Here is a 13,951-nt window from a genome sequence, read left to right as displayed (position 1 = left end):
TAAGTAGAGAACACGAGAGCTTAGTTCATGTTTGTGTCTTAATTGGCATTACTCTGTCTTTCTTTCCTTCTTGGCTATCTTTACTTTTGCAGGAGTTCACCATTTTGGCTGTAAGTAAAGTTCAGTGTCTGAACTAAATCACAGTGTACCTCCCAGCCCTGATGCACCTTCTACTAGTCTCAGTCTTTTCACCTTTGTCCAAGAAGAACCCACAGGTCCTTTCGGCTTCTCTTTGTTTTCTTTGTCACCTACCCTCAGTTCCTTACTGGATGTTTTTTCTTGATATGTTTAGGATGTTTTCTTTGACTCACTCTGGGAAATGGTGGAGGAAACTTTCAATGTGTTTTTTTTTTTCTTTTTTTCTTTTTTTTTTTTTAATATATACTGTACTTTTATTTAATCTGTGACAGTGATACTGTTACTGTGGCACTGGACATTCAGTAATAAGAATGCCATGTCATGTAAGCAAGTATTAAACTTCAAATGCTTCTGTGATTTATACCTACTCCTTCCTCTTTTCCCTTGCTCTTATCCTTGGCCTAATGGATGCAGTTTTGATAATGTAGCGAGATTTTCTGTTGTGCTTGATCTAACCATGTGGTTGTGAGGTATGAGTAAAACATGGTTCTGTCAAGCACCATGGAACGTCACGCAGCTTTCTACAGCATGGCAAGCTGCTGAGGCTTAAGTCAGGATCACACATTTTTTAAATTAAAGCTGAAACAGGGCTTTCAATCTTATGTGTTGAGATGATGTGGAGTATTGGGGCTATACAAAAAAATCAGAGGTTAATGAAGTCCAGTCAACAATACAAATTTGTAACCAGAGAAAGAGAAAAGGTGGCACTCAGGATCTATTTATTCTTGATGCAGAGAAAGAAAACAAATTCTAAAACAAAAAGTGGCATTTGTGTGATGAGCTATAAACAAGGCTAGATTGGCTGACAACATAATCAGCAGAAAGTACAGCTGTGAAAAGCTCAAGTTAATGTTATCCTGCTATGTGAAGTTGGTCTCAGTTTCTTTTTCCAGCATATCTTAAGTCCCTATATTGAACCCTCTCTTGAAGCCCTTGTGTTTGTTCAGTATCACGAAGTTTATCATGCATTTCCCAAGTTGCCCACCCATTATCTGCATTGCAGACGTCTTTTCAACCCTCTCACAAGAAGCAAATTTTATACTTTATTGACTTAGTATCTGTGTTTTGACTTGAATCTTCTACAGGCACTGAAGATTACAGATCCAAATTAAGTGGAGACTGCTTTGCAGATTTGGCCTGCCCTGAGAAATGTCGCTGTGAAGGGACCACAGTGGACTGCTCCAATCAGAAACTCAACAAAATTCCTGATCACATCCCCCAGTACACAGCAGAGTTGTAAGTTGAACCCATAAGAAAGGATTATTTACTTATGGAGAAACTAACTAAAACAGTCAAATATAAAACCACGGCTTTACTTTTTTTGAACAGCAAAAATTAAAAGTAACCTCTGTGGTGCACTTCAATGGACTAAATATTCATAAAAAATATTTATGCATTATTTCAATACCCTGTAGCCTTAAAAACCCATGATAAATAAATAAGGTAATTATTCTATGTTTCTAGTTTTTCAGGACCTGAGCAACCCACTTGGATTTTTGAAAGGTAGTGGGGTTTATTTTACTTTTAATTTTTAACTACAGGAGAAAGTAGGGCACCCATTAACCAGAGGGGTCTGTCTTAAAAAGTGCTGCCTAGATGTTTAAACAGACAGAGCTGATCGCTATGCAAAGCACACATTACATTTATCAGGCAGGAGACCAGAGGAAGATAAAGCAGACAAACAGGACAGAGTTGGGTTAAGAAGATGAGATAATAATATAATGAATAGAGATGGGCAGAGAAGAACTCAGAGATTATTACTTGCTTAATAAGTGACATATGGGAATGATTTGTAGGCATTACAACTGGAGTAGTCTTCGAGCAGGGAGTGAAAGATAAAAATAAGACAGCTTTACAAGGCTTCCCCATGTGCAAAGAATACTATGGGAGTGCAGAGGTGGTTGAAGGATTGGCAGAAAGGTAGATGAAAGTGGCTGTCATTGCAGAGCAAAAGTGGAAGGAAATAGCTGGTTTTCCTAGGAGATTCAGTTTAAAGAACAAGGCAAAATGTTGAGGGGAAAAAAAAAAGAGAGTTTGATTTGATATAGTAACGCAGTATAGAGATGTGGAGACAAGAGTATTGTGATCAAGTTGTCACCCACGGGTGAGATGAGCAACAGGATGGCACATCTCTTAGAAGAGCAGTCTACAGCTGGCATCAAAGCAGCAGTATGGCAATGAGATATGAAATAATGAGAGTATTGTTAAGTATTTGAATACCTGGAGACGAAAAGGGATTCAAAACTGAAGTATTTTTAAAACACAGATGGAGACTTTTGTCTGTCTCTAAGCTGGGAGAATGAGTTGAACTTAGTGATGGTCTGTGCTGGTTTTGGCTGGGGTAGAGTTAATTTTATTCACAGTGGATAGTATGGGCTTATGATTTGGATTTGTGCTGAACACGGGGTTGATAGTATAGTGATGTTTTTGTTATTGTTGAGCAGGGCTTACACAGAGCCAAGGCCTTTTCTGCTTTTTATGCTGGGAAGGAAGTTGGGTGTGCCTGGGAGGTTGGGAGGAGGCAGAGTGAGGACTGGTGACCCAAACTGACTGAAGGGCTATTCCAGTTCCTGTGACATTGTGCTCAGGATGTAAAGGGGAGGAAGAAGGAGGAAAGGGAGGACATTAGGAGTGATTGTGTTTGTCTTTGCAAGACACTGTTACACATGAAGGAGTCCTGCTCTCCTGGGGATGGCTGAACACCTCTCTGCACGTGGAGAGCAGTGAATTAATTTATTGTTTTTCTTTGCTTGTGTGCTTGGCTTTTTCTTTTACTATTAAACTGTCTTTATCTCTACCCATGAGATTTCTAGCTTTTACCCTTCTGGTTCTCTCCCCGATCCTGCTGGCGGGGAGTGAGCGAGTGGCTGTGTTGAACATGGTATCTTGCTGGGTTTAAACCACAACATGTTCTTATTACAAATCTGAAAATTACAATCAGAGAAAAAATGGATACAGTCTTGGATGAAGGGAGATAGATTTCAGAAGAGAAATACATTTTATGTTATCCAATATTTTGGGATAATTTTTTTTAAATTTAAAAATAAAAGCTGATGGAATAGGTAACAGGTTAAATTGTGGCAGGAGATCATAAAGTAGTGGTTGTAAATACGATAGTTACTGAACCAAGAGATGAGAAATGGAGTTGTTGAAGTGATTAAGCATGTATTGCTTTGATTTTTAGGAGGAAACATGTTTAATTGTCTCTTCTCTGAAGAAATAATAATCTTAATTTAGCATTTTAATTGGTTTTCTCATTCATTTTTTTACATGTGGAAGATAGTGTCAGGTGTTTTCTTTCCGTAATTATGGTTCCTACCTGTTAAATTAAAAAGGAACAATTAAATAATCAAGCTTCATCTACTCTATATCCTAAACACTCAAATTTCAGTCAACAATTTTTTTTTTGACTAAATGTTTGGTTACAGAACTTCTTTCAGAAAACATCCAGTCTTGTTTGAAATGTTAGTGGATTAAAAAATCCACCATTCCCCTGAGACTTTTACAGAAGGTAATTATTTCCTTTCACTTCTGTAAATTTTTTTTTAACTGAGAACTTTTAGTTTGAGATGGAATCTACCACTCTTCGGTTTCCATCATGGCTGCCTTTATAGTTTTTGCTGTTAAAGAGCCCTCTTCTTTCCAGCATTCTATCCAAGTATAAGGGTGTTAAACTGTAACAAAGTCATTATTCAACCTTCTATTTCTATGGTACTTGATAGGCTGTACGGATTGTCCTTCAAGCCATTTGATATAATAAAAATTTCAATAGTCCTGAAAATATTCTAGAGAGGATAGAAAAATTGCTTCTTCATTTTTTTTACTTCCGCTAAAAATCCATTTGCTCTAGCCAAATACACTCTTTTGGTGTTTGCCTCACTGATGCAAAAGTTACAGCTCTTTCTCTTGTTTCCTTCTGTTATTCCTGGTCTTCGATGTGTTGTCTTTGTTGTTCATCTTGGGACTTCCCAGTCTAGTTCTAGGCCCATTCTTTGATTTCCAGTTCACAATATTTACTGGCATGTATGAGAATAGCAGCTAGTTAGCCTTTTTTTTTTTTACCCACAAAATGTGATATAAAAATACTTGTTAGAGTCAAATTACATTGATGCTTCTGTAGGTGATGAGGAGAGCTAGACTAATTGCTGCAGGATGATGTTTGGAGTTGAATCTCAGCTTGGAAATGAAGATCAAAAGTAAGGAAAAAAGGGTGTCCAATGGTAGGCAACAAAGATGGTGAAGGGCCTTTGGGGGAAGCCGTATGAGGACCAGCTGAGGTCACTTGGTCTGTTCAGCCTGGAGAAGAGGAGACTGAGGAGAGACCTCACTGCAGTTACAACTTTGTCATAAGGGGAAGAGGAGGGGCAGGCACTGATCTCTTCTCCCTGGTGACCAGTGACAGAGCCAGGAGCTGGACCCGATGATCCTTGGGTCTCTTCCAACTCTGCATATTCTCTGATTCTCTAAAAAAAGTGTCCATTGTGTAGATTGCAACAGTAATAATATCACAGGAAAAGGACCCTATTTCTTCAAAGTAGTTGTTTTTTTTTAAAAATCTGAAAATATTAATGTTGTTCAAGGCAGATACTTAATTTTTAAAGTTAAAAAAATTATAACTAAACCAACTAACTGCTGTTCTAACTTCCCATTTTGTCGCTTGCTCACAGTCTTCCAGAAAAGCAGTGAAATATCTGTGTAATCTGCCAATTTGATATTTTATAATATAATTACACGTCTGTAATTGCACCCCAGAAATAAAATATTTTTCAGGTAGCTTTCTAATACATAGGAAAAGTCAGGAAGCATTTCAGAAATCATTCAAACCAAAGTCCCCAGGATAAATGCTAAATAAGAAATAATTTCAGTCTTATATGTTGAATTTTTAAAATGATTATACAATAGATGATAACCTAACAAGGTAATTTTGGAAAGCATGAATATCACTGCACTATATTGCCTTCCAGGAAAGTTCAGCTATTGTTCAAAAACATGCAATATCTTAGCCATTGTGTTACTAAAACAGGAAAAAGCATCAAATATTCCATCCAAACAGAATGTATAGACATCATCATCAAATGCCTCTGTTTACTTTTTTATTTTGAGAATGGTATTTCAGTACTTTTCTTTGACTAAACCAGATAAATGTAATTTTAAGATCATTTTCTTGATCTAGTGATTGATAGGTAACAACTATAGTTGCTGTCTTTACCAGTGAGGAGCACTGGGCTCAAAAAATAATATTAAGATCCAGAATGGAGATCACATCTGTAAACTTTCCAGCCATGTGTAATAATTTTGATTCCATTGTGTGTGGACTAATTTAAACAAAATAAATACAATTTAAATGAGAATTAAAATTCTACATATGAAATTAGATAGAACTATATAGCACCAGACATACAAGAGTGAGGAAAAACCAGCAAGTAGGTCAAGATAAAAGGATGTGGTTATCATACATATTAAAGATGAAGAAGTGCTATTGGGCACTAATGCAAATTTCATTTCAGGATATAGGTATAGGAATGTAGCATGTAAATTATATTAAATAATTATTGTACTGTACATAGCAGTAGTAAACTATCAGCTGGAATACTGTGTTAAAGGCCTCACTTTTCAGGATGGATATAATTGCTCAGAAAAAGATTCAAGGAGAACAAGAATCATGGAAAAGAAGACTGGAAAGGTTGAGGGCATTTGTGTGAAAGAAACTTGAGGGACAGACAAAGTAAATTACTTTTAATAGGTAGAAGATTGTTGCAAAGAATAAATGATCAAATTGTTTGCCTTTTTCAATGGGGTTAGAAATGTTTTCAGTAGAGCAAGTATTATTAGAAACAGTAAATGTTTTCATTATTAAGTTATTCTTCTAGATGGTATAGCACTTGAAAAGTATTTGAAGATGTCAACATTTATAGAATGGTCAGTGCTTCTGTTGTTGATAGAGAGGGTAAAGAAAAGGCTGTTTAGAGTGAAGTAATTTTGTTAATTGACAATGTGCAAGAATATTTTATATGGTCCCACTAAAAATGATATCAAATCATTCAGATGATTTTTAGAGGTGATAGCATCTTCTGAAATTCATGTTTCTTGTAATTTGGTGTGGTATACGAATGTTTTGTGTATATCCAAAAACTTCTGTCTTCTTTCAGTTTGGTTCCATATTGAAACTGTTGTACAACCATATCTTCAGATTTACAACCTTAATTTCCCTTCTGGCTATCAATGAGAATGAACAGGAGGGAAGGATGTACAAGCAGCTTTCTTTAATTTTCTAGGGTTTTTTTAAACTTGTCTTGCAGTAAGACAATTCTGAAAAGCATTCTGGGTTTAGAATTATGCTGAATTCCATTTCACGGTGATCTTGTCAGTCATATCTTCTAAAATCTTTAAAGAAAAGCTGGACAGACTCCCTTCCTTAATATTATGGCATAATAAAATAATATTATTTTATGAAAAATAATAATTAGAGCATATAAAGGATCTAAGACTCTTAATTTCCATTTTCTTTCAAGAGAGGAAATAGGGAGTACTGGGTCAATGCAGGTAATTTTTGAACTATAGATGGTCCCCTAACCTAGCTGCTGTTAAAGGTGTACTGTACTGTAAGCCTTGATACCTGTGCAGGAAAGAGAAGTGCCCAGCTAGTATTTGTTGCTCATTGCATATCTTCTTACAGTGCTACAAGTCAGCATTAAATGCTGTCTTAAGCAATATATGTGTGCCAGCTGTAGTAGTATGAAGATAAATCATGGTGAGAGAAGTGTTTTTAAATTCATGGGAAGACCAATGCAGTGGGTACCCTATTCAAAAGAAGAGTAATTATTTCATTCTTGTAAATAGTGTTCTGTGAGTACCTCCAGATGTCTGGCAGACTCCATCTGATATCCTTTAAAGAACAGAAGACTAATCTTCAGTGGTTTATATGTCCTTCTTAAAGACTTTTATTTATAAGTTGCCATGGAATCCTTCCTTAGTTACATTTTTGTTTGAAAAATTAAAAACATCATCTTATATTCCTTTTCGATTTCAGCTATATAAAATTTTGTGATCAGGTTTTAAAAATGTCTTACATATGTCTAAGTTCAACTAATGAGAATGTTCATTCACAGGAATGAGAATGTTCATTCACAGGAATTATCAAAATTAGAAATGTCACTATATAAGGAATTGTTCTTCAGCTACCAGTTAAACATCAGCTATCCAGGGAAACCAAACTGAAAAGTTCACTTAATGTGGAACATTCTGTACCAGTGCCTGAATAATTTTTTTCTGACATTGATGTAATTTCTTTTAGGCGACTAAATAACAATGAATTTTCAGTCCTGGAAGCTACTGGAATCTTTAAGAAACTTCCTCAGCTGCGTAAAATGTAAGTGCAACTTCAATGACCTTGTCTATTCAGATAGTGTATTAGCTCCTTGCTGTGTCTCTCCACCTTTCTTAGTTCTAATCTACAAAAGATTCAGTATATTCCAATCGAAAATCAAGAATGGGTTTAAATTAATCCCTGAGGTAGGTCAGAGTTGGCAGCTCTTCTCTATGGGGCTTGGCACTGCCAGCAACCACTTCTCATGGTGTATAGCTCCAGCACCTTTGTGGCAATGTCCAGCCAGCTGGTCTGTTGTGCAGCCACAGCAGGGAGCTCGCAGTATAAGCTGCTTAGAAAAGATTCCAGTAATCTTTTGTAACTTGCTGTATTACTCTCTAACCAGACAATTTTGCCTCTTACAGCACATTAAGGACATGCCATTGATTCTGTGCTCCATTAAACTGTCATTAGGTGAGGGGAATATCAAAATTAAAATGACTGAAAAAAAGTGGTTTGATAGGTCGTCCATGTAAAGCCATGTTAACAGTTAATATTTTAAGAGGAGTTTATAATTTTACCAGTGCAGTTGTTTCTAAAAATAAGACTATGAAAATCTTTTCTTTAGCCTATGTAAAAGATGTATATGAGGGTAGATCATTTAGTTAGACTTTGTGACTCTGTGCTCAATCGTTTCAGGATTAAATCCAAACATAAATAGTAAGTGAAGAAAAATGCAAGTGGAAATAGATTAGTAGTCACCAAGTGACTACCATTTGTAAGAGATCAGTCTAAATTATTAGCGATCAAAATCTTAAGGGAGCAGTAGTATTGCTTCAACTATTGTTAGCCTTAACCAAATCCTTGCTGGCATGATCACAATTAGTTAAATATTTATTACTGATTTTTTAGATAAAAAGATTTTAAAAATTCCAACAATGTAAAATGAACTTGCCTTTGACCTCTCCACTTGAGTACACCTTGCCACTTTGAATTGGGCTGTGATAATTAGAAAAAAGAATGTAGGAATGTCTGGCACAACAGTGTTCTGGTGCTATATAGTAGATAACACTGTTTTCTTCAATCTTCAAGAATCTCAGATTAGCACTTTTTACAACTACCGTGTACTTCGGAACTATCAAGTATCAATACAAAGCATCAGTGGACAAGGAAGGGGCTATAGATGTCATTCATCAGGACTTCTATAAAGCCTTTGACATGGTCCCCTCCAACATCCTTCTCTCTAAATTGGAGAGAGTTGGATTTGATGGGTGGGCTTAGATGGATAAGAAATTGTTTGGACAGCAGCATCCAGAGAGTAATGGTCTGTGGATCAGAGTCCCACCAGACATCAGTGACAAATGGTGTCCCTTAAGGACCTATATTTAATGTCCTCATCAATGACATAGAGAAAGTGATCAAGTGCACCCTCAGAAAATTTACAGATGACACCAAGCTGAATGGTGCTGTTGCCACACCTGAAGAATGGCATGCCATCCAGAGAGACCTGGACAAGGTGCAGGGGGGAGTCCTGGGAACCTCATGATGTGCAATAGCCCAAGTGCAAGGTGCTGCACCTGGGTCCTGGAAACCCCAAGTATCAATATGGTTTCAGGGATGAACAGAAGAGACTTGGGGGTATTGGTTGACAAGAAGGTCATGACCAGGCAATGTGTGCTTGCAGTCCAGAAAGCCAAATGTGTCCTGGGCTGCATCCAAAGCAGTGTGGGCACCAGGGCGAGGGAGGGGATTCTATCACTCTACTCCACTCTGGTGAGCTGCATCCAGCTCTGGGGTCCGCAGCACAGGAAGGACATTGACCTGTTGGAGCAAGTCCAGAGGAGGCCACCAAAATTATTAGAGGAATGGAGAGCACATCTCCTACAAGGAAAGGCTGAGAGATTTGGAATTGGTCAGCCTGAAAGAGGGCCTCAGAGTGACCTAATTGTGGCCTTTCAGTATCCAAAGTCAGCCTACAAGGAAGGTGGAGAGAGACTTTTTGCAAGGGCGTGACAGAACGAGGAGGAATGGGTTTAAACGGAAAGAGAGTAGGTTTAGATTAGATATCAGAAAGAAATTCTTTACTATGAGGGTGATGAGACACTGGGAAAAGTTGCCCAGAGAAGCTGTGGATGCCCCATCCCTGGAAGTATTCAGGGCCAGGTTGGATGAGTCTCTGAGCAACCTGGTATAGTGAAAGTTGTCCCAGCCTACAGCAGTCTGATTGGAACTAGATAATATTTAAGGTCTTTTCCAACCGAAGACATTCTATGATTGCAGGATTCTAGAAAATAAATAAAATGCTTCATGCTTCATACATGCACATGCATACACACACATATGTATATCAGATCTTCATATTTAACCATATTCCTTTTAAGCTGAGGAGGTGTTCAAGACAAAAGAAAAAAAAAAGAATATTAATCAGTCTTGGGGTACCTGTCTGTTGAAACTCCCACAGGCTTTAAAATGTGGTTAATTTAAAAGGCAAAAAAAATTTAAAAAGATAAATAAAAAGTTAACTATTTTAATAATACTGCTCCATAACTTCCTAATATAGTTATCAGTTGTTACAACATTTTTTCATTGAGAGAATAACACAGTGACTGCTTAAGCATTACTGGAAAGCAGTGAAGTACTAGTGTTACAGAGACACCAATATGAGTGAATTCTATACTTTTGTGAAGTTCGTATTTCTTTTGGAGGTTCAAGATAGGTGCAAAGATATTTCTGCACAGATGACATTGAAAAATTAAGGCCTAAATGTTTCATTGATTGGATGCTTCATCAGTAACAAAGCATGTTTATGGACTGGAACATTGATTAGCAATGCAACATTAATCTTTAAAATATCTGTGTGAAGTGGGTGAAGTAGTATCTGTGTTACCACAAGAACAAAAAAGATTTTAGGAAACTAAGGGCTTGACATGGACAAGCCATCTGAGATTAGAAACAATTAGTTTCTTGCTTCCAGTCTTCCACAGCACCTTGCAGACTGAACAGCTCTACTGTTAAACTAAATGAAAGCGGTGATTGTGGATGTTGTTTACTTGGACTTTAGCTAAGCCTTTGACACCATATCCCACAGCATCCTCTAGGATAAACTGGTTGTTCATGGCTTGGATGGACTTATACCTCACTGGATAGAAGAATGGCTGGATGGTTGGGCCCAGAGGATAGTGAATGAAGTTAAATCCAGTCAGCAGACAGTCACAAGTGGTGTTCCCTAGGGCTCAGTGTTACGGCCAGTTGTGTTTAATACTTGTATCGATGACCCGGATGAGAGGATTAAATTCACTCTCTGCAAGTTTGCAGATGATCCCATTTTGGGCGGGAGTGTTGATCTGCTGGAGGACATGAAGGCTCTGCAGAGGAATTCAGACTGGCCAAGGCCAATGGTATGAGGTTCAGCAAGTCCAAGTGCCAGGTCCTGCACTGTCACAACATCCCCATGCAGTGCTGCAGACTTGGGGATGGAAAGCTGCCCAGCAGAAAAGGACCTGGAGATGCTGGTCGACAGCCTGGTGAACATGAACCAGTGTGTGCCCAGGTGGCCAAGAAGACAAATGGCACCTGGCCTGTATCAGCAATAGTGTGGCCAGCAGTACCAGGGCAGTGATTGTCCCTCAGTGCTTGGCACTGGTGGCAGTGGTTGTTCCTCAATGCTTGGCACTGGTAAGGCCACATCTTGAGTACTTAGTTCAGTTTTGGATCCCTCCCTACCAAAAAGACATTGAGGTGCTGGAACGAGTCCAGAGAAGGGTAACAAAGCTGCTGGAGGGTATGGAGCCCAAGTGTGATGAGGAGCAGCTTAGGAAATGGGTTGCTTAGCCTGGAGAAATGGAAGCTCAGTGGGGACCTTTCAGTCTTTACAACTATCTGAAAGGAGGTTGTAGTGAGGTGGCAGTTGTCCTTTTCTCCCAGATGACAAGTGACAAGATGAGAGGAAATGATATCAAATTGCAGCAGAGGAGGTTTAGTTTGGTTTCTCCATGGAAAGAGCTGTCAAGCAGTGGAACAGGCCACCCAGGGAAGTGGTGGACTTGCCATCCCTGGGGAATTTAAAAGGTTTAGGGATACCTTTTTGTAATGGACTTGGCAGTGCTGGATTAAATGCTTGGACTTGATGATATTAAAGGTCCAACCTAACTGATTCCATGATTGTATCCTTCCTCACAGGCAAGTTGTAGGTTACATTTCAGTTGTAGGTTCTATTTCAGGTTAGAGAGAGTAGTCAGCACTAAAGATTAAGCCACAACTTCTTGGGTTTTTTTCTAAGAAATAGTATCTTTCTTGTTTTGAATGATTTAAACACTATTCTAAAAATTGCATCAAATAATGTTTGATTTTCTTCCCAATACCATTAATTCCATCAAAGAGTCTTTAGCTTTACTTCCATTCACTTTGTCTCAGAGAGTTTTTAAGACCTTTTGAAAAATCGCTAGTGTATTATAACACTATTTAATGTGTAGCTATGTACTTCTGTAATATGTGTAAATAATGATATGAAACAAACAAAACAAAAGGAGACTAACATGAAAATATCTAAGAAAATGTGTGCTGTTGCGTATGTATGCTTTTGTGTATATATAGTACAGATCCTACACATTTGGGATGTAATTTCCATATTTCAACTAAAATCGTAACTACTAAATACTTTGGCAATATTTTAGGTCATTTTCCCCACATTTTGATCCACTTTGCATGCAAATTGCAGATAAATGAACTATCTTGCTTATAAACCCTGCCTTCTAACTAATGTCACAAATTATTAACATTTCATGTACTGTTTACATTCACACATTTCCTTTACATATGTTGCTGTTTATACTGTTTTCCTATATTTGTCTGTCAAGCTAAAATAAATCAGAGAGGTTAGTTGTGCTGAACTCATACAGTATAATTTTGTTATTAAATTCATCTAAAAATACTACAGAGGCTGGAGACCTGAAAAAATATAGTTAGAGATACGATTCAAAATTAGGAAAATATGTTCTTGTGGGACTGCAGCATGGGTTGGGTAATTGCCATTATTTAAAAACATCTTCCAAAGATTACTTTAAAAATCTTTGCTTCTTTAATTAGAAGGGCATACAAATTTTTTTACTGGTTTGAAGTTGAATGGTATATTTATATTTTGTGCTTTTACACAATAACTTGACTGTTGCATCGAGATTGCATTTGATGATCTTGGAGGATATTAGTGGGCCTTAGTGGAAAACTAAGATTCTAAGTTTGTCTTGAAATTTATGCAGTCTGCAGCATTTAACAGTTAATTTAGGATATTTATAAAAGAAAATCCTCTCAGTTCTTCTCTGTTTCTGTTCATGCGTAATAGAAACCTGAGCAATAACAAGATTACAGATATAGAAGAAGGAGCATTTGATGGAGCCTCTGGTGTGAATGAACTCTTGCTCACAAGCAACCGCTTGGAAAGTGTTCAACACAAAATGTTCAAAGGACTAGAAAGTCTCAAAACACTGTAAGTATATTTATTTCAGTGTTTTTATTCTTCTTTTCTCTCCAGTATTTTTGAGAATATTATTGTATCTGTCCTAAAAAAAATTATTTTGGAGAATTAGCTCTGGATTATTCAAGCATATTTTAGTTTTTGTTCCTATTTTACAAGAAGCTATACATTGTATTAATTTATTAATTATTAATTATGGGTATAATGAGTCCTCTAAAGCAATGAAGCAATTGAGAATGGGTAAACATCCAACTTCAGAAATGGAAATGGGAATAATCATCAAAGTAACAGAATTTTGCACGGGAATTACACATTTTACGTAATGGAGTCTGATTCATTTCAGCTCAGCCATTACTGGGAATTGCTGGAGGAGGAAATTGTTCTAGTGTGTATTGAAATGTGGGAAATGATTCTCTCCTAAGTAATTTTTCTGTCATTTCAACAGTGAAGGCAAGATTAAAAGCACTATATCTTGAACTAATTTCATTCTTTCCATGAAGCAGTTTAGTTCTTTCCACTCAAAAAAGGAGTTTATGCAGTCTGCAGCATCTTGGCCTTCTTCAGAGAGCCTGTCCTCCTGATCTGCAGGCCAGAGCCAAGATTAAATGGTCTTTGGGGTTTCAGCTGTCCACAGACATTAGGTATTTTAAATAAAGCACGTCTACAGTTTCTAACCTTGTAGTTAAAGCTGCTAAAATTTTTTAAAGCAGCTAGTCCTAGACAAGAGCATGGGGGAAAATTACCGTCTTTCGGTGGACAGAGAGGAGAACAAACAGACTTCAAAGCTCTTAAGTTTTATAGAAATTCGAGAGATTTTAGAATAGCTTAGGATTCTGAAAGCTGTACTGTCTTAGAGTCATGCTGAGGAGGAGTCAGGGTAGCTTGATTTTATTTGAATGAAATGCTTCTGAATGCAGTAGAAGTGGTTTCTGGAATTTGTCCTAAGGAAAATGAAGTGAAAGGGGCTTGAAGAGGAGGTCAGCTGGTACATGCCTCCGCTCTATATAAATAGCAGTTCTGGAATCATCAGCCTTGGA

General features: G+C 37.4%; 1 protein-coding gene across 19 annotated transcripts in view; it reads left to right on the top strand.

The window, feature by feature from the left end:
- The window catches only part of SLIT2 (slit guidance ligand 2), a 263,131-nt gene that overhangs the window by 193,824 nt on the left and 55,356 nt on the right, over nucleotides 1–13,951 (top strand). For 10 of the 19 annotated variants that reach the window (XM_042053071.1, XM_042053072.1, XM_042053063.1 and 7 more), the window contains 4 exons: nucleotides 93–110; nucleotides 1,224–1,374; nucleotides 7,433–7,507; nucleotides 12,783–12,926. In XM_042053071.1, the coding sequence (XP_041909005.1) occupies nucleotides 93–110; nucleotides 1,224–1,374; nucleotides 7,433–7,507; nucleotides 12,783–12,926 (388 nt within the window). The remainder of the gene's footprint in view (nucleotides 1–92; nucleotides 111–1,223; nucleotides 1,375–7,432; nucleotides 7,508–12,782; nucleotides 12,927–13,951) is intronic. The other 9 variants (XM_042053056.1, XM_042053061.1, XM_042053064.1 and 6 more) reach the window with 1 other exon arrangement.

The sequence above is a fragment of the Corvus kubaryi genome, unplaced genomic scaffold, assembly GCF_017639235.1.
Source record: "Corvus kubaryi isolate FWS band 111438036 unplaced genomic scaffold, C.kubaryi_AGA036_p1.0 split1-131, whole genome shotgun sequence".
NCBI classification, from domain to species: domain Eukaryota; kingdom Metazoa; phylum Chordata; class Aves; order Passeriformes; family Corvidae; genus Corvus; species Corvus kubaryi.
This window is presented reverse-complemented; position numbering and strand designations above follow the sequence as displayed.